At 40.7% G+C, this 19,160-nt stretch overlaps 2 protein-coding genes across 2 annotated transcripts; both read left to right on the top strand.

Moving 5' to 3' along the window:
• The first annotated feature begins 6,519 nt into the window (after window positions 1-6,519).
• Window positions 6,520-7,584, top strand: LOC143025283 (uncharacterized). Its single transcript, XM_076184754.1, has 2 exons — window positions 6,520-6,645; window positions 6,883-7,584. The coding sequence occupies exon 2, from the start codon at window positions 6,933-6,935 to the stop codon at window positions 7,569-7,571; it is 639 nt and encodes a 212-aa protein (XP_076040869.1). The 5' UTR covers window positions 6,520-6,645; window positions 6,883-6,932; the 3' UTR covers window positions 7,572-7,584.
• Window positions 7,585-12,741: 5,157 nt separating this feature from the next.
• LOC143025282 (uncharacterized) lies at window positions 12,742-13,811 on the top strand. Its single transcript, XM_076184753.1, has 2 exons — window positions 12,742-12,871; window positions 13,112-13,811. The coding sequence occupies exon 2, from the start codon at window positions 13,162-13,164 to the stop codon at window positions 13,798-13,800; it is 639 nt and encodes a 212-aa protein (XP_076040868.1). The 5' UTR covers window positions 12,742-12,871; window positions 13,112-13,161; the 3' UTR covers window positions 13,801-13,811.
• The last annotated feature ends 5,349 nt before the right edge of the window (window positions 13,812-19,160 follow it).

Raw genomic sequence — 19,160 nt, 5'->3', positions numbered from 1 at the left:
TCACAAATCCCTTACTACCTAAAATGACACGTTCATATTTTGAGTGTATTATCCCAGCAGGTAGCAAGCAGAAGAACTCCTGGATAGATAGCAGCAGTGTTAGTTGATTTGGAATATTTTGTACTTGGTTTGTGAGTAATTGAGGCCATATTGGTTAGAATGACAGTGATTTCGATTTATCGTGTTGAGCATAAATCTTTTCAATACTATGGAAATGGTGAGGGAAAAGGGAAATGGGCCGACATGACACTCGTTTGTTTCTTTGGTTTCAGCATGGGGATGATGTATTTTCTTTTCTATGCCCCTGTGATTTCGCTGTATGTCTATAAAAGATATTTCGAGACTTTATCTACCTCATCGATAGTCGAGCATTTAAAGGTATGGAAGTTTTATTTCATTTTATTTATTTTTTGTTGCTTTTATTCTTTGAAGTGGGTCAATACTCTTCTCTGGTTTTATTCTGCGTATTTCTCCTAATATCTTATGTGCTCTTGGCCATTAAAGGCATGTGACTTGTTTGAGTAGTTGTTTAAGATGTTTCGCTGCGTAGAACGTGTTTTGGATTGTTCTTAGGGTGATGTTCTAAAGATTCAAAGGTAGAGAAAACTGGAAAAGACTGATCTACCCACATGCCTACAAGCCCCCAGCCCAAAATCTGACTTAACTTTTGCTGGCGTTTTCCGTCAACTTTTGCCTGCGGTTTCCGTCAACACGTTCCTCCCACCCTGTTCATCGCGCCCTCTGCGCTGTTGACGGAGGAGGAGGAGGAGGAGGAGGGGGAGGGGGAGGAGGAGGAGGAGGGGGAAGAGGAGGAGGGGGAGGAGGTGAAAAGGTGAGATTAGGGCTTCAAGGGAAGGGCGAAATGTCTTATCTTGTCTAGGGTTTCCACGAGTTTTATTTATTTAATTTTTTTTTTCCCATTGATAAGTGATTTCTTGATATTTGAGTTCTTGATATGTTCGTAAAGATTCCTTTTGCTGGGATTATGAGTCCTTTGCATTCTTTGGATTTGGATTGTGGGGGTTCTTGTAGCCCTTGAAGTGGACGATATATTTTGTGACATTAATACTAAAATACAACTGGTCTTGTTATTGTGTACGGTGTTTTCTACTCTATGGGAATGTTCCAGTCAGCTTAACTTTTTGTAATTATTCTTGCGAGTTAAACTTATGGACATGAATACGGGATGTACAAAAAATAAATAATTTATTTTCTTATATCTATACAAGACTAATACATTAAGTAGAGATCAGTAGGTCCATGCCACCCAAGATGGCGCAGTGGCCCCACTCCATCGTCATGTCCCCGAAGTGACTCTGCCACGAGGTTCCTCTCTTGGGAGCCACTCTGCTGAAGCGGGACTTGAGGTAGATGCGGTAGAACTTGTGGGCCTCGAGCACGAGGGGCTGGTGGAGGTCGAACTGTCCCGTGGCAGACGTGACGGTGCGGAGGCTGTTGAAACTCTGGTCTTTGATCTCCAGCTCGCCGTCGAAGGAGAGGAGGATTCGGTGCAACAGGACGTCGTGACTGAAGCACAGGAAGTCGACGATGCGTTCTCCCGCGCTCGACTTCTTCGTGACATTAAGACTTCGGCTACATGAACTCAAAGCATTTTGTTCTTGCGTCACACCTACAAGAGGACCTTTGGCGGGTCGAGGAACTGTAGTAGAACATTTTCGGAGTCTGAAAGCTCCTTGGGAATGTTTACCTTCTAGGGACACCTTCGCAAAGTTCAGTACGTGAGAAGTTGAGTATTTGGATGGAGAATTGGTCAAGAATGGGCGCTTGGGAGACGTGACTCCTGGAATGACTTTGGGAGGAGATCCCCTCCGCAGAAGAGGCGAGGTCCTCGAGTTTTCTTTGCCGAACTTGACCATAGCTGCGGTCTGATGTGGACGTCTAACGATATGGGTAGGGTATCGTTTATCTGAAGAGATAGGAGACACGTGTTTAGTATTCCAAGTAGAATCTAAAGTGCAAGATACACATATCGTTGTAAAAATATAGTTTCTGTAGAAATAATTGAGCCAGGATAAGTCAAATAAAAGCCTGTCACGCTTGGGTTCATCATTGATGAGAAGTTATCGCTTGACAATGCCAAAATATGATATTGACTGAATAGAAATAGCCAGTCATTCGACAGTGCTGGCTATGCATAATGAAAAACACACCTGAGGAAAAGTTCTAAAACTGGAGTTTTTGCGAGCTGGTTCTTCTTCTGGAACAGATAATGCCGTTTGTTTTTGCAGGGTTGCTGGAACTGGTAGTTCACTTTTGATGAAGCTGGACGTTAACTTTCCGCGGTGGACTGGTCTCGACTGTGCCCAGCAACTCGTGCTGTGCCTTTATATACACGTTGCTCTGGACCTGGCCGTGTTTATGTTTACGCTCAACAAGACTGGACGTGTCTGCATCGTCGTGTGTGCGTGCGTTTGTCTGTATGGGCTTGCAAACAGTTGCAGGCTTGAAGACATTGCTCCACCTCAATTTCATGTCATCTGTGTCTCAACGTGTATATGAACTCATGATAAGCTTATTGGTTGATGTATTACTTGTATATTTATAATTCTTTTTACAAATGGTGAAAGCTGCAACACTATATGCACAGTTTTGCAAGGCAGAAATAGAAATCTGGGGACTAACGGCATCATTCTGCTCCTGTGCACACGTGAGTGGTGACGTAGCTGCGTTCCCAATGGATCGTTTTTCAAATTCTTATTAAATTCCTTAGTCTAAGAACAGCATTATGCGTGTAAAGGGACTTGCAATTTCGTTCTGGCTGGCGCTGAGCCATTTCCAATAGCTATGCTGTTAGAGTCCGTCTTTCCACTTCCAGTGGTCAAACCTGACATTGAATTGTCTCAAATTATATGAATATTCTTCCCTCATTCAAATGATTCCATCGATGAATAATACTGTGTTGAAAAAAAGTACCCCCCCCACAAAAAAAAAAAAAAAAAAAAATCCCTAAGGATTCTCGCCTTTGTTCCCAGACTAACAGCTCCCCTTAATAAGTTATGTCCACATATTCCATGGTACTAAACGCTACTTTTAAACCATCCCACCTTCTTTCGACTGAAGGTAGGTAGCCCCAATATATTTAGTCTCTCTTTACATGAGCCGTTCGTAAAATTATTCATTCCTACCATTTTCTTTCATTTCCCAATAGATTTTTTTTCCCGACAAAAAACCGATACCGCCGAAGTGCATGACCTGACTTTGATATTTATAATATTTTTTTCTAATTACTTACCACGTACATACACGAAAAGTTGTATATGAATTAATCACTTCTTAGGTAAAGTGAGGTTAAGGGCAAAAACTACTTTTTCGGTCGAAAATATTTTTTTTTTTTGAAAATATTTGTGTGGCTCGACGATATACTAGTCCGTTAGGTGCGTAACGCTGCCAGACGTTAGAGCGTCGTGGTGGGTTTTAAAATTTAAATGCCTACTAGACTCTGCTCTGGGTATTTAAACTCTGATGCCATATATCTTCAATATCTAATGTTATGCCTCTTTTTTGTCTTATTTTTGTATTTTTTGTTTTGTTTAGTGTGGGACGATAGTTTTCACGCTGCCGGCTGTATGTTTACCCCTTTCTCCGAGTCAGTGCACGTGTGTGTGAGAGAAAAAAAAAGAGAGAGAGAGAGAGAGAGAGAGAGAGAGAGAGAGAGAGAGAGAGAGAGAAGTATTCATCGACATGTGAAGGCAATATACCATGACCTGTCAACTGCAGCCCTGCTACAAAGATGCATGAAAGGCCACACTCAAAACAGAAATGAAGGCCTGCACTCTAAGCTGTGGCTGCATCAAAGTAAAGCAAAGTTTGCAGGTCTGAACAGGGTGATATTTATCTCTCAGCTCACCATACTCAACCACAACCTGGGATATGAATCTACTCGCTTCACTACCCATATAGGCTTCCCTTCTACTGCTGAGACAAGAAGAACAAAAGAAAAGATGGACATGAGCAGAAAATCTCCACGCCAGCCACGGAAGAAGAGGACCATAAGAACGATAGAGTCTGCATCTGCAGATTACCAGCCAGGCGGCTTTGACCTTTGACGTCTAGGCCTAACCTGGCGACAAGGAGTTGGGTGGCGCCCAATGATGCCCTTCCCTCTGAGGGAATAGTATTTTTTTCCTTCATCATTGCATATACTTTCATGAAATGTAATTATGAGAGAAAAAAAAGGGGACCAGGTGCCTATATAAACTTCGAGGAAAATCCAGTGTGAGCACACCTTCCCAATATAAGTGACCTGAGGTGACCTAAATGAGCTTCCTTGAAAGTATAACCTCTTGAACATCATCAGTGTTAGGTAAGGACACATGACACATTGTTGTATTAGAAAAAAAAAACATTATTGTACTGTACATTGTCACCTGAACATAAAAGTGCTGTTATATCAAAACTTAATTTTTAAAGTTTAAAATTCTATATCTAAAATTCTATTGCTCCGATTTTATTCTTTTTTGTAGCATAACACTTAGAAACCATTCTTCTTTAAAACTGCATATTATAATTCCTTTTAATTAAAAGCTCATAGAAAATAGGATTTTTTTAGGTACTTTTTTCGAGAACAGAAATTGCTCAGATTGCTTTTTTTTCTGTGAACTTATTATTGATGATATGCAAGTGGCGATATACAGTATTGCTCTTTTGGGTGTCTTTTAACTCTCAAACCAAGATGACTCTTCTTCTTTGAATAGTTTTTTGTGAATACGATTTTTTTGAAAATAATACCACAGGTACAACACGAGGTAATCTTTACGCTGTAAAAAAACCAATGCTCTAGATGGAAAAATACGGCCACAGAAAATGAAACTGTCAGCGAGTCACCGAAAAAGTAGTTTTTGCCCTTAAGTTAGGTGAGGCTAGGAGAGGCTAGGATAGGTGATGCCCGGTTAGATGTGCTTAGGTTAAACGAGATCCGTGACATGTCACTGCCATGCCACTGACATGTCATTGACGTTTCGCTTACATTTCACTGAGATGTCATGTATTACAGGTGCATGTTTGTCTATGGATTGTGTTGGTTCCTTTATTCGTAGGATCTTTAATGTGCTCAACATATTTACATTCAATATCTACATCTGCCTCCCTTTCCTCCCATATTACTTCTCCACAGTTAAAGTAGCCTATTCCTTATATTCTCGATTTTCTAAGGATTATTTCCAGTTGTCCAGCTGGCCTGCAACAGAGTAAATGTCAGTCTTCTATGGTACTCTTGAGAAGTTAAAAGCCAAGTCAGTTTCAAGGCTATTACCACAGAGTCAAGTTCAGTTCTATCAGTTCAAGAAGTGAATCCGTGAGTAAGGTCTGTACCGATTAAGTCCTTAAGTCCAGCCTCGTACACCTGCACACCCGTACACATCACAGTCATTCACTATCTATTTTGAATTCAAATTAATAATGTATCATAATAGTAAAAGTCACATATTTAGGAAACATTAGTCTCATTCACACCACCTCTATTCCGAGAGTGATAATTACATGTACATAGGTTTGTTCGTGTTCATTGTTGATCTAACCATCTTGGCCACAGTTACCACTTATTTATATTTATTCGTAATGCAAGGAGCACGACATCTGTACGTGTGTATCTAAATGCGGGTGAATGTATATGTATACGAGTATATATACTGCACATATTATATTTATTCATACATGTATACATACACATGACACAGCAATGCATACATTACATTCACACAGCCTCTTACACATACATATGCTTTTTTCACTTTTTTTCCATGATAATGGGGGGATTTCTTCAAAATAGTTCAACTTCACAAACACTATCGCCATTATGAATTTATAAAAAGTCCAGGAGACTATAAAAATAACCGAGCAATAGGGTCTGCCCTACACCTATTACAACTCTTCCTTCCATTTCATTCTTTCCTTACACTAAACCCCCAAATAGCCCCCTCCCTCCCTCTCCCCCCATCTTATCTATCGTGCCCTCTAACTAATAGGAAATGTTATGGCGAACTATTGTCCCTTCAGCTACTGAAGAGAATACATATCACTGAAAGAAATAGCTTGGCGTCACCTAAAACAAAAGCGTAGATCTCTCTCCTCCACAAGCCTATTTGATATTATGCGATTCAATAAAAGATAGAAAAACAATCGAACAAGAACGCGACTACGTCACCACTCACGTGTGTAGGGGAACCGAATGATGCCATCAGTCTCCAGATATCTTATTCCCTGGACACAATTCTATACAAATGGATTTGCAGCTTTTGCCAATAATGGAGAAGATCAGTGATGTAGAAATAATGCACCCGCCAATAAGTTTTCCATGAGTTCAGATAGTCTAGACAAAAATATAAAATGAAAATGGAGGGGAGGAGGAACATTTGCAACTGTGTGCAATGGTGTACAAACGCACACACACCACAGACACGTCGGGTCTTGTTCAATATACATAAACACGGCCAGGTCCAGAGCAACGTGTATATAAAGACGTTGCACGAGCTTTCGGGCACAGTCAACTCGAGTCCAGCACGGAAAGAGTTGATACTCAGTTCCATCAAGTCAGAATTGCCATTCAGGGCAGCCCCGTCAGGACAATCAGCGGTCACAGCAGAATAACCAGCTCTCAACAACACCAGCATTAGAACTTTTGTGCAGGTGTGTTTTACATCATGTCTAACAAAGAGAAATAATTGGCTATTGTTTTTAAATTAGTAACATATAGTGACCTTGTTAAGAGGTAACAGTTAATTAACGTTGTGTATAATTAATCGTGACAAGCATTCATTTTATTTCCCTTGCTTTTAAGACGACATAAACGAACGCTTGACACATGAGAATCTTCCACTTAATATTCTACTCGGAATACTAAATATCTATCACCTATCCTTCCAGGGAAACAACACCCTATCCAGATCGTCAGACGTCCACATCAGACAGCAGCTATGGTCAAGTTCGACAAAGAAAACCTGAGGACCTCGCCTACTCTGCGGAGGGGATCTCCTCCCAAACACATTCCAGGAGTCACGTCTCCCAAGCGCCCATTCTTCAACAATTCTCCATCCAAATATTCAACTTCTCACGTACTGAACTTTGCGAAGGTGTCCCTAGAAGGTAAACATTCCCAAGGAGCTTTCAGACTCCGAAAATGTTCTGCTACAGTTCCTCGACTCAACAATGGTCCTCTTGTAGGCGTGACAGAAGAACAGAAGGTGTTGAGTTCATGCAGCCGAAGTCTTAATGTCACGAAGAAGTCGAGCGCGGGAGAACGCATCGTCGACTTCCTGTGCTTCAGTCACGACGTCCTGTTGCACCGAATCCTCCTCTCCTTCGACGGCGAGCTGGAGATCAAAGACCAGAGTTTCAACAGCCTCCGCACAGTCACGTCTGCCACGGGACAGTTCGATCTCCACCAGCCCCTCGTGCTCGAGGCCCACAAGTTCTACCGCATCTACCTCAAGTCCCGCTTCAGCAGAGTGGCTCCCAACAGAGGAACCTCGTGGCAGAGTCACTTCGGGGACATGACGATGGAGTGGGGCCACTGTGCCGTCTTGGGTGGCATGGACCTACTGATCTCTACTTAGTGTTTAAGTGTATATGGATAGGTATAAGGAAATACATTATTTATTTTTGTACACCTTGTATGCATACCCTTACCTTTAACCCTCTCAGAAGAAAATGCAACACTGATTACAACATATCCATAGAATAGAAAACAACCAAATGGATTGTAACAAGGACCAATTCAATTCAGTGCTAAGGCAGCAAAATATATCAAACGCCATTCCAAGGGCTGTAAGAAACACATGTCCAAAAAGTATTGAAAGTTCTACAATAGACTACGGATTACAACTGACCTCAATGTTTCATAGGAAGTATATTCAAAGAAAATCACACGTTAGGAATTGAAGTAACAAGCCGCAAACAGTGACATGATACGTTTACTAGTGACGAAAAAAGACCTCAAGATATAACTGTGAAAACCATAGACAGCGGAAGATATTTCGCACAAGAATGGAGCACAACCAAGAGCATCACTCAAACAGCCCACCATATTGCCCTTGGGCAGTCCCTATCTATTCTGCAATCAGTATGCATATCCTTACAATATTCAGAAAAGAATGGGGTGCGAAATGACGAGAGTGAATTCAAGGGAAGCAGAAAAGAGGAAGTTAAAATTGTATGAGATAAAGATGTTTCAGAATTATAAATGGAGGTTACGTTGGTGGGTAGTGAGAATTGAGGAGGTGAGGTGGAAAGCGGGGTTTGAAAGGAAGGTGCTGTTAAGGTATTACTGGGATGGTTTAGGCTTATGGAAAGAATGAATCAAGACAGACTAGGAAAAAAAAAGAGTATGGAAGGCAGAGGTGGATGGAGTGAACTTGAGGGAAAGACTGATAATGTTCCAGAGATGGACAGATGTCATCATTTTTGTATTCTTTACTTTGTTCGATGACATTTCCATTTTGGGAAAATACTCCGCCGGGGGTCGAGGGTTGGGGGCAATTTCATGGGGGATAAATCCCCGGAAGGGGGGGGGGGTAGCGTGTAAAATGTGTCCTCGGGATGGGGGTATGATATCCTCCCGCCCCCCAAGCCTCCTCCATTTGGAACCTTGCTCCATTTGGAACCTTGCTCATACTCCCCCCTTCCCCTCTTACCCCACCCGAATTCTCATTTTAGTAACCTCCCCGTTTACACCTATAACCCCCCTTCCCCCGCCCCAAAGCCTTATTAACTACTCCCAACCTCATAGTGCTAATGAAAGTAGAGAACCTTATTGTGCTCTCCCTCCTCCCCACTCCACACACTCAAATATATCTTAATTATGTTAATAGCCTATTCTCACTCAAGTGGTCTCCTCAGAACCAACTTCTGGGAAGTAAATTGTTCCCGGTTATAGGGATGGTCTTGTTTCTTCTATTTTGTTTTATTTGATTCTTTTTATCTTATTTTATTCTATTTAATTTTATTTCATTTTTAGGGGTTAACAAAGCGCATTAGTTTCCCTGAATAATCCTCCTCCTCTTCGCTCACTCTGATGCCTCCTCCCGTCCTCTCCTCTTCACGTGGCTAATTCACCTCCGAAGCGAAGGCAAAAGAACTCGTTATTAGTACAGGGCACAAGTGACGTCATCGCGATCATAGCATCAACAAAACGGACGTTTTCAACTTTTCGCTAACATGTGCTGATTTGTATCAAAAGGAATATTTTCTCTAAATAGATATATGAAGAAATGGGTAGCTGATATGGACGTAGTTGTGATTTTGCTTATGGATAATAAAAGTAGCGGATGTTCCTGCGAAACCTTGTAGGAGTTGGTTTGTGGCCGTCATGAAGATGCTGAGTTAGAAATTGTACAATGAGGGCTGGAAATATCCTCCTGTACAATGCAGCTTATTAATTTATATAAAAATAATTAATATTTTGAATGGTTCTTCTTATTTTATAAATAAAAAAGAAATTGATTTAAGTAATATGTCAAACTTGCATACATTTCCAAAGTGTGTAATATTTTCAAACTTAATGTCTATAATATTATTTTGAGATCTGAATTGACTAATATGGTTTAGTTTTTATGGGAATTCATCTTTTTTTATGCAGGAACAATCCTGCAACACTAACTTGTATACAGAAATCCATAATTTTAATACATATGATTCGACTTAACAGCTTGCAGCTTTTTAATTTATATAAAAATAATTAATATTTTGAAAGGTTCTTCTTATTTTATAAATAAAAAAGAAATTGATTTAAGTAATATGTCAAATTTGCATACATTTTCAAAGTGTGTAATATTTTCAAACTTAATGTCTATAACTTTATTTTGAGATCTGAATTGACCAATATGGTTTAGTTTTCATTGGAATTCATCTTTTTTTATGCAGGAACAATCCTGCAACACTAACTTGTATGCAGAAATCCATAATTTTAATACATATGATTCGACTTAACAGCTTGCAGATTGTTAATTTATATAAAAATAATTAATATTTTGAATGGTTCTTATTTTATAAATAAAAAAGAAATTTATTTAATTTTAATACATATGATTCGACTTAACAGCTTGCGTAGACGGAATTGTGCGAATCCTACATTTAAATACCTCACAGGGTTTTCTATCTCGCAGGTTTTTCCATACTTCTGTCATCCCCAATGCAGAACACATTTTGGAAGTTATCACTTCCGAGTAGTTTCAGGTCGAGAAGGATCGAAGTCCCTGCTAAGCCTACAACAGGACACGTTACTCATGAAACTTACCGAGAGCATGATGAATATTTGACAGTGTTACTACGAGGATGCTGTGGCAAGGGAGCTTCAGTTCTTTTTAACAAGGGTCAGCCACGGCGGGCTAGTTCCCGTTTTCTACCTTTCGATATCATAAAGAGTATGGTAAGTGGTTTTCTTTTGGTCAAAGGAAGGACGTTAGATAATATAATCGCACTAAAATCATCCTGTATCATTAAGCCCTTTCCAGCTTTTAGGTCAATGGGTCCGTTTTCTTTACATTGTCTTGCACTTTTCCTTCCGCCTCCTTTGTCATTTGTTTATCCCTGGCGGCGCGGCGCGGCGCCGCGCTGGTGACTTTTCGTTGGGTACTAAAGCAAATAAAAGATCCATTCCCGTGGCAAAGGATTTTCCTTGCTATGTCGTAGTTGGTGCAGATCAGTGAGGACTTCATTAGAGCACCAAGTAGCTCTTCCTGCCATGTTCTTCATGTTATTTTCTTTGCTCTCTCTCTCTCTCTCTCTCTCTTCTACTTCATGGTTTTTTTTCCATATCCTGATTTTATTTTACGTTTTAATCGAATAGTGGGACGCTGACTTCGAGTCTGTCGATCTTTGAGTTCGGAGGCAGCGGTCCTCGTGGCCTCTGGGTCCTCTCCAGAGATCGTCCATCACATTCGCGGAAGGCTCCTTCTTCCGGCTATTTTCCCAACTCTCTATCCATCTTGCGGGAGTGAGTGCGCGTCCACAACATTTGCGGGTGAACCACTCTTCGGCTCGGGGTCTCGCTGGGCTTGAACCCTGGAAACCTCTGGAACCTCTCGAGGGACTTTCAAGTGACCTCGAAACCACGCGGGGACATAAGGTTTGCGAGAGGTTCCTGATCCTTCGCCTTGCAAGTTGCTCTTCAGTCCTTTCCAATCTTTCACTGTTGCCCTTTTCCTCTCTCAAGGAAGAAGAAGACCTCGTGTTCGAGGTCAAGTCGTCCGTGAATTTCTTTGCGTTCTTTCTTGAAGACTCTCCGACCTTGCGTCGCAGGGTCGTCCTTGAAGGGCCTTCGTGGTTACCGAGTTTGAGTGTGACACAGATTGAATCTATGTTATTCCTTGAGAACGTGATTCTTGTTGTTGTTATAGCTTTTGTTTTCATTCTTAATGTTATACAGTATATGCATATATCGCTTGAAATTGACGACATCCAATGAAAATAAGGAAAGAGCGTTTTTCTTTATATTTTCATTCAGTATCACAAAGGATAATTGTTCAGCCTTTCAGTGACGGAGGGAGTATCCTGACTGAACGAAATCGTCTGGCAATATTTAAGCATAAGTTTCTATCTACGGGTTTATCCAGGCTGGTTTTCAATACTTAAAGGGCCGCAATTTGGCTCCCAGGAGTAAGATCACTTGGAGGCAAGAAGAAAAATAAAAGATTTTTTTTTTTTTCATAAGGGTCAAATCAGTATTTATTCTTCTCGACTCATTCACATTTAAAATCAGTGGGACTCTGAAAGAAGGTGAACGAAAATTTCATCATGTTCATTCAAATTTCATTACATATTGAAATCAAAACTCTGGTTAGTATCTATTCCGTCCTAAATTAGGAATACGCAGCGGCGATAGGGTCTCTCGGCAAGAGGAAACATAAAAAGAGGATCAAGACAACACAAGAGCAGCGAGCAAGATGGCTCCCAATCTTCCGGACAAACTGTACGAGGAGAGACTAGGGGCAATGGACCCGACATCGTCAGGAACGTAGGGAGAAACAGAGGCGACTTAAAGACGTTGTTTGGGTCACTGGACAGAACGGACGAACCTAGGACGGAAGGGAATCACAAAGTCGTGGAAACTCATTGAAAAGGGTGTTTAAAGTACAAACACATATTTCTGTAAACATGAACTAATTCCAGGTAAAGCCTCCACGATATAGTTCAGTTTTGAACCATAAATTAATATAAAAATGGAAATGATAAATAACTGGACACTGACAATCTATCTACCTTTCTTCCATACTAAACATAGGTCTTTATATTTACGTAAATATACTGATACACACTCATGCACGCACACACACACACACACACACACACACTACTGGTTTAGAAGTATGTGATTCAATAACTGAGAAAAAAAAGCAACAACAACGCAACTACGTCACCACTCGCCTCTGCACAGGAACAGAATGATGCCATCAGTCTCCAGATTCCTTGTTTCTCAGCTGCAATACTGTACAAACAGTTTTGCAGCTTTCGTCATTAGTAAAGAGAGTCAGAGATATAGCAGCGATGTCTTCAACATTAAGTTTGTAAATTGTTCAGAAACATGTATAGGCACATAATTATGTGAAATGAAACTGGGGGAGGAGGAGCGTCTGCAACTGTGTGTAAGGGCACACAGACAAACGCACGCACACCATCATCCAGACACGTCCAGTCTTGTTGTGGGTAAACATAAACGCGTCCAGGTCCAGAGCAACGAGTATATTAAGACGCTGAATGAGCTCTTGGGCACAGTCAAGTCCGGTCCACCACGGAGAGAGTAGATATCCAGTTTCATCAAGACAGAACTGCCAGTTCCAGCAGCCCTTCCAACATATTCAGCATTAGCAGTCCCAACAGAATAGCTCTTAAGAACTGCAGTTTTAGAACTTTTGTGCAGGTGTGTTTTTGATTACATACGGCCAACACTGTCGAATGGTTGGCTATGTTTGTGCAATATCATAAAAAGACATTGGTAAACGATAACTGTTTATTGATGGTGAATCCAATCGTGACAGGCTTTCATTGTACTTGCTCTGATCCAAAGACTTTCTCAAAAACAATAGTCTGATCATACCATATATATTTTGCACCTTAAATTCTTTTTGAAATACTAATCTTTTGTCTCCTATTTTTCCAGGGAAAGGACACACTATCCAAATCATCAGACGTCCATATCAGAAAGCAGCTATGGTCAAGTTCGACAAAGAAAACTTGAGGACCTCCCCCATTCTGCGAAGGGGGTCTCCTCCTAAAGACATTCCAGGAGTCACGTCGTCCAAACGCCCCTTTTTGGCCAATTCTCCATCCAAATATTCAACATCTCACGTCCTGAACTTTGCGAAGGTGTCCCTAGAAGGTAAACATTCTCCAGGAACTTTCAGACTCCGAAAATGTCCTACTACACTCCCTCGATCCGCCAAAGTTCCTCTTGTAAGTGTGACTGAAGAAAAGAAGGTTTTCAGTTCAATCAATCGAAGTCTTAATGTCGCGAAGAAGACGATCACAGGAGAACGCATCGTCGACTTCCTGTCCTTTAGTCATGACGTCCTGTTGCACCGAATCCTCCTCTCCTTCGACGGCGAGCTGGAGATCAAAGACCAGAGTTTCAACAGCCTCCGCACAGTCACGTCTGCCACGGGACAGTTCGATCTCCACGAGCCTCTCGTGCTTGAGTCCCACAAGTTCTACCGCATCTACCTCAAGTCCCGCTTCAGTAGAGTGGCTCCCAACAGAGGAACCTCGTGGCAGAGTCACTTCGGGGACATGACGATGGAGTGGGGCCACAGCGCCATCTTGGGCGGCATGGACCTACTGATCTCTACTTAATGTTTAAGTGTATATGGATAGGTGTTTTAGGTGTATATATAAGGAAATAAAATATTTATTTTTCATACACTCGGTATGCATATTCTTGCCTTCAACCCACGCACAAAAAAAAAAAAAAAAAATCATTAAAAGGTAAACTGGCCGGAGCATGCCAAAGAAATAGACAAATAAATCTCATATTCTAATAAGAACCAGTTCCAATTCGGTGTTGAGGCAGCAAAATATATCACACACCATTCCAAGGTCTGTAGGAAACACATCCCCAAAAGATACAAAGAAGATTTCACCAACCTCTTCATCAGTCAACACACATTCAAAAGAAAATGAAAACATTCAAATACAATTGAAATAAAAATATGGTAAACAATGACATGTATTTACAAGTGACAAAGTTAAGAAATAACTAAAAAAACCGGAATGTTTTTCATAAGATATTTCACCAATAACAGAACACAATAATCACTAACACCCCATGTTGAAGCCACTTTAATTTGTTCTATAATCCTTATATATTTTTTTCAAAACGAATGGCATTGATTAAAAGTATATATATGTAATTCATTTTCAGTGTTCCGTAACCCCTGGGGGGTTAGTAATTAAGAAGAATCTCGAATTAACTTTAATCACAAATCCCTTACTACCTAAAATGACACGTTCATATTTTGAGTGTATTATCCCAGCAGGCAACAAGCAGAAGAACTCCTGGATAGATAGCAGCAGTGTTAGTTGATTTGGAATATTTTGTACTTGACTTGTGAGTAATTGAGTCCATATTGACAGTTATTTCGATTTATCGTGTCGAGCATAAATCTTTTAAATACTATGGAAATGGTGAGGGAAAAGGGAAATGGACCGACATGACACTCGTTTGTTTCTTTGGTTTTAGCATGGGGATGATGTATTTTCTTTTCTATGCCCCTGTGATTTAGCTGCATGTCTATAAAAAGGATATTTCGAGACTTTATCTACCTCATCGATAGTCGAGCATTTAAAGGTATGGAAGTTTTATTTCATTTTATTTATTTTTGTTGCTTTTATTCTTTGAAGCGGGTCAATACTCTTATCTGGTTTTATTCTACGTATTTCTCCTATATCTTATGTGTTCTTGGCCATTAAAGGCATGTGACTTGTTTGAGTAGTTGTTTAAGATGTTTCGCTGCGTAGAACGTGTTTTGGATTGTTCCTAGGGCGATGTCCTAAAGATTCAAAGGTAGAGAAAACTGGAAAAGACTGATCAACTGGCATGCCAACAAGCCTACCATGAGATGGGTGAAAAGGTGAGATTAGGGCTTTACAGGAAGGTGATAGGCTGTTTGAGTGCTTGTTTTGGTTGAGCTCTATATTAAGGCGAAATGTCTTATCTTGTCTAGGGTTTCCAAGAGTTTGATTTTTTTTTCCATTGATGAATAAGTGATTTCTTGATATTTGAGTTCTTGATATGTTCGTAAAGATTCCTTTTGCTGGGATTATGAGTCCTTTGCATTCTTTGGATTTGGATTGTGGGGGTTCTTGTAGCCCTTGAAGTGGACGATATATTTTGTGACATTACTACTAAAATACAACTGGTCTTGTTATTGTGTACGGTGTCTTCTACTCTATCAGTATGTTCCTGTGAGCTTAACTTTTTGGAATTATTCTTGCGAGTTAAACTAATGGACATGAATACTGGATGTACAAAAATAAATAATTTATTTTCTTATATCTATACAAGACTAATACATTAAGTAGAGATCAGTAGGTCCATCCCACCCAAGATGGCGCAGTGGCCCCACTCCATCGTCATGTCCCCGAAGTGACTCTGCCACGAGGTTCCTCTGTTGGGAGCCACTCTGCTGAAGCGGGACTTGAGGTAGATGCGGTAGAACTTGTGGGCCTCGAGCACGAGGGGCTGGTGGAGGTCGAACTGTCCCGTGGCAGACGTGACGGTGCGGAGGCTGTTGAAACTCTGGTCTTTGATCTCCAGCTCGCCGTCGAAGGAGAGGAGGATTCGGTGCAACAGGACGTCGTGACTGAAGCACAGGAAGTCGACGATGCGTTCTCCCGCGCTCGACTTCTTCGTGACTTCGGCTACATGAACTCAAAGCATTTTGTTCTTGTGTAACACCTACAAGAGGACCTTTGGCGGGTCGAGGAACTGTAGTAGATCATTTTCGGAGTCTGAAAGCTCCTTGGGAATGTTTACCTTCTAGGGACACCTTCGCAAAGTTCAGGACGTGGGAAGTTGAATATTTGGATGGAGAATTGGTCAAGAATGGGCGCTTGGGAGACGTGACTCCTGGAATGTCTTTGGGAGGAGATCCCCTCCGCAGAAGAGGCGAGGTCCTCAGGTTTTCTTTGTCGAACTTGACCATAGCTGCTGTCTGATGTGGACGTCTAACGATATGGAAAAATCGGAGACACGTGTTTAGTATTCCAAGTGGAATTTAAAGTGCAAGATACACATATCGTTGTAAAAATATAGATTCTGTAGAAATAATTGAGCCAGGATAAGTCAAATAAAAGCCTGTCACGCTTGGGTTCATCATTAATGAGAAGTTATCGCTTAACATTGTCAAAATATGATATTGACTGAATAGAAATAGCCAGTCATTCGACAGTGCTGGCTATGCATAATGAAAAACACACCTGAGGAAAAGTTCTAAAACTGGATTTTTTGAGAGCTGCTTGTTCTTCTTCTGGAACAGATAATGCCGTTTGTTTTTGCAGGGTTGCTGGAACTGGTAGTTCACTTTTGATGAAGCTGGACGTTAACTCTTTCCGTCGTGGACTGGTCTCGACTGTGCCCAGCAACTCGTGCTGTGCCTTTATATACACGTTGCTCTGGACCTGGCCGTGTTTATGTTTACGTTCAACAAGACTGGACGTGTCTGCATCGTCGTGTGTGCGTGCGTTTGTCTGTATGGGCTTGCAAACAGTTGCAGGCTTGAAGACATTGCTCCACCTCAATTTCATGTCATCTGTGTCTCAACGTGTATATGAACTCATGATAAGCTTATTGGTTGATGTATTACTTGTATATTTATAATTCTTTTTACAAATGGTGAAAGCTGCAACACTATATGCACAGTTTTGCAAGGCAGAAATAGAAATCTGGGGACTAACGGCATCATTCTGCTCCTGTGCACACGTGAGTGGTGACGTAGCTGCGTTCCCAATGGATCGTTTTTCAAATTCTTATTAAATTCCTTAGTCTAAGAACAGCATTATGCGTGTAAAGGGACTTGCAATTTCGTTCTGGCTGGCGCTGAGCCATTTCCAATAGCTATGCTGTTAGAGTCCGTCTTTCCACTTCCAGTGGTCAAACCTGACATTGAATTGTCTCAAATTATATGAATATTCTTCCCTCATTCAAATGATTCCATCGATGAATAATACTGTGTTGAAAAAATGTACCCCCCCCCCTAAAAAAGAAAGAAAGAAAAAATCCCTAAGGATTCTCGCCTTCCTTTGTTCCGAGACTAACAGCTCCCCTTAATCAGTTATGTCCACATATTTCAGGGTTCTAAACGCTACTTTTAAACCATCCCACCTTCTTTCGTCTGAAGGTAGGTAGCCCCAATATATTTAGTCTTTCTTCACATGAGCACCGTTCGTAAAATTATTCATTCCTAACATTTTCTTTCAGTTCCCAATAGATTTTTTTCCGACAAAAACCGATCCCGCGAAAGTGGATGACCTGACCTTGATATTTATAATATTTTTTCTAATTACTTACCACGTGCATACACGAAAAGTTGTATATGAATTAATCACTTCTTAGGTAAAGTGAGGTTAGGTTAGGTGAGGCTAGGAGAGGCTAGGATAGGTGATGCCAGGTTAGATGTGCTTAGGTTAAACGAGATCCGTGACATGTCACTGCCATGCCACTGACATGTCACTGACGTTTCGCTTACATTTCACTGAGATGTCATGTATTACAGGTGCTTGTTTGTCTATGCATTGTGTTGGTTCCTTTACTCGTAGGATCTTTAAAGTGTTCAACATATTTACATTCAATATCTACATCTGCCTCCCTTTCCTCCCATATTACGTCTCCACAGTTAAAGTAGCCTATTTCTTATATTCTCGATTTTCTAAGAATTATTTCCAGTTGTCCAGCTGGCCTGCAACAGAGTAAATGTCAGTCTTCTATGGTACTCTTGAGAAGTTAAAAGCCAAGTCAGTTTCAAGGCTATTACCACAGAGTCAAGTTCAGTTCTATCAGTTCAAGAAGTGATTCCGTGAGTAAGGTTTGTACCTAAGTCGATTAGTCCAGCCTCCCACAACCGCACACCCGTACACATCACAGTCATTCACTGTATATTTTGAATTTACATTAATAATATAACGTAATAATATAAGACACATATTTAGGAAACATTAGTCTCATTCACACCACCTCTATTTCGAGAGTGATAATTACATGTACATACATTTGTTCGTGTTCCTTGTTGATCTAACCATCTTGACCACAGCTACCACTTATTCGGATTTATTCGTAATCAAGGAACACGGCATCTGTACGTGTGTATCTAAATGCGGGTGAATGTATATGTATACGAGTATATATACTGCACATATTATATTTATTCATACATGTATACATACACATGACACAGCAATGCATACATTACATTCACACAGCCTCTTACACATACATATGCTTTTCCACTTTTTTCCATGATAATGGAGGGATTTCTTCAAAATAGTCAAACTTCACAAACACTATCGCCATTATTAATTTATAAAAAACTCCAGGAAACTATAAAAATAACTGAGCAATAGGGTCTGCCCCACACCTATTATAACTCTTTCTTCCATTTCATTCTTTCCTTACACTAAACCCCCAAATACCCCCTCCCTCCCTCTCCCCCATATTATCTATCGTGCCCTCTAACTAATAGGAAATGTTATGGCGAACTATTGTCCCTTCAGCTACTGAAGAGAATACATATCACTGAAAGAAATAGCTTGGCGTCACCTAAAAAAAAAAAGCGTAAATCTCTCTCCTCCACACGCCTATTTGATATTATGCGATTCAATAAAAGTTAGAAAAACAATCGAACAAGAACGCGACTACGTCATCACTCACGTGTGTAGGGGAACCGAATGATGCCATCAGTCTCCAGATGTCTTATTCCCTGGACACAATTCTATACAAATGGATTTGCAGCTTTTGCCAATAATGGAGAAGATCAGTGATGTAGAAATAATGCACCCGCCAATAAGTTTTCCATGAGTTCAGATAGTCTAGACAAAAATATAAAATGAAAATGGAGGGGAGGAGGAACATTTGCAACTGTGTGCAATAGTATACAGACAAACGCACACACACCACAGACACGTCGAGTCTTGTTGAGTATACATAAACACGGCCAGGT

Source organism: Oratosquilla oratoria, chromosome 5 (genome assembly GCF_046742065.1).
Source record: "Oratosquilla oratoria isolate Oo_2021 chromosome 5, ASM4674206v1, whole genome shotgun sequence".
NCBI lineage: Eukaryota > Metazoa > Arthropoda > Malacostraca > Stomatopoda > Squillidae > Oratosquilla > Oratosquilla oratoria.
This window is presented reverse-complemented; position numbering and strand designations above follow the sequence as displayed.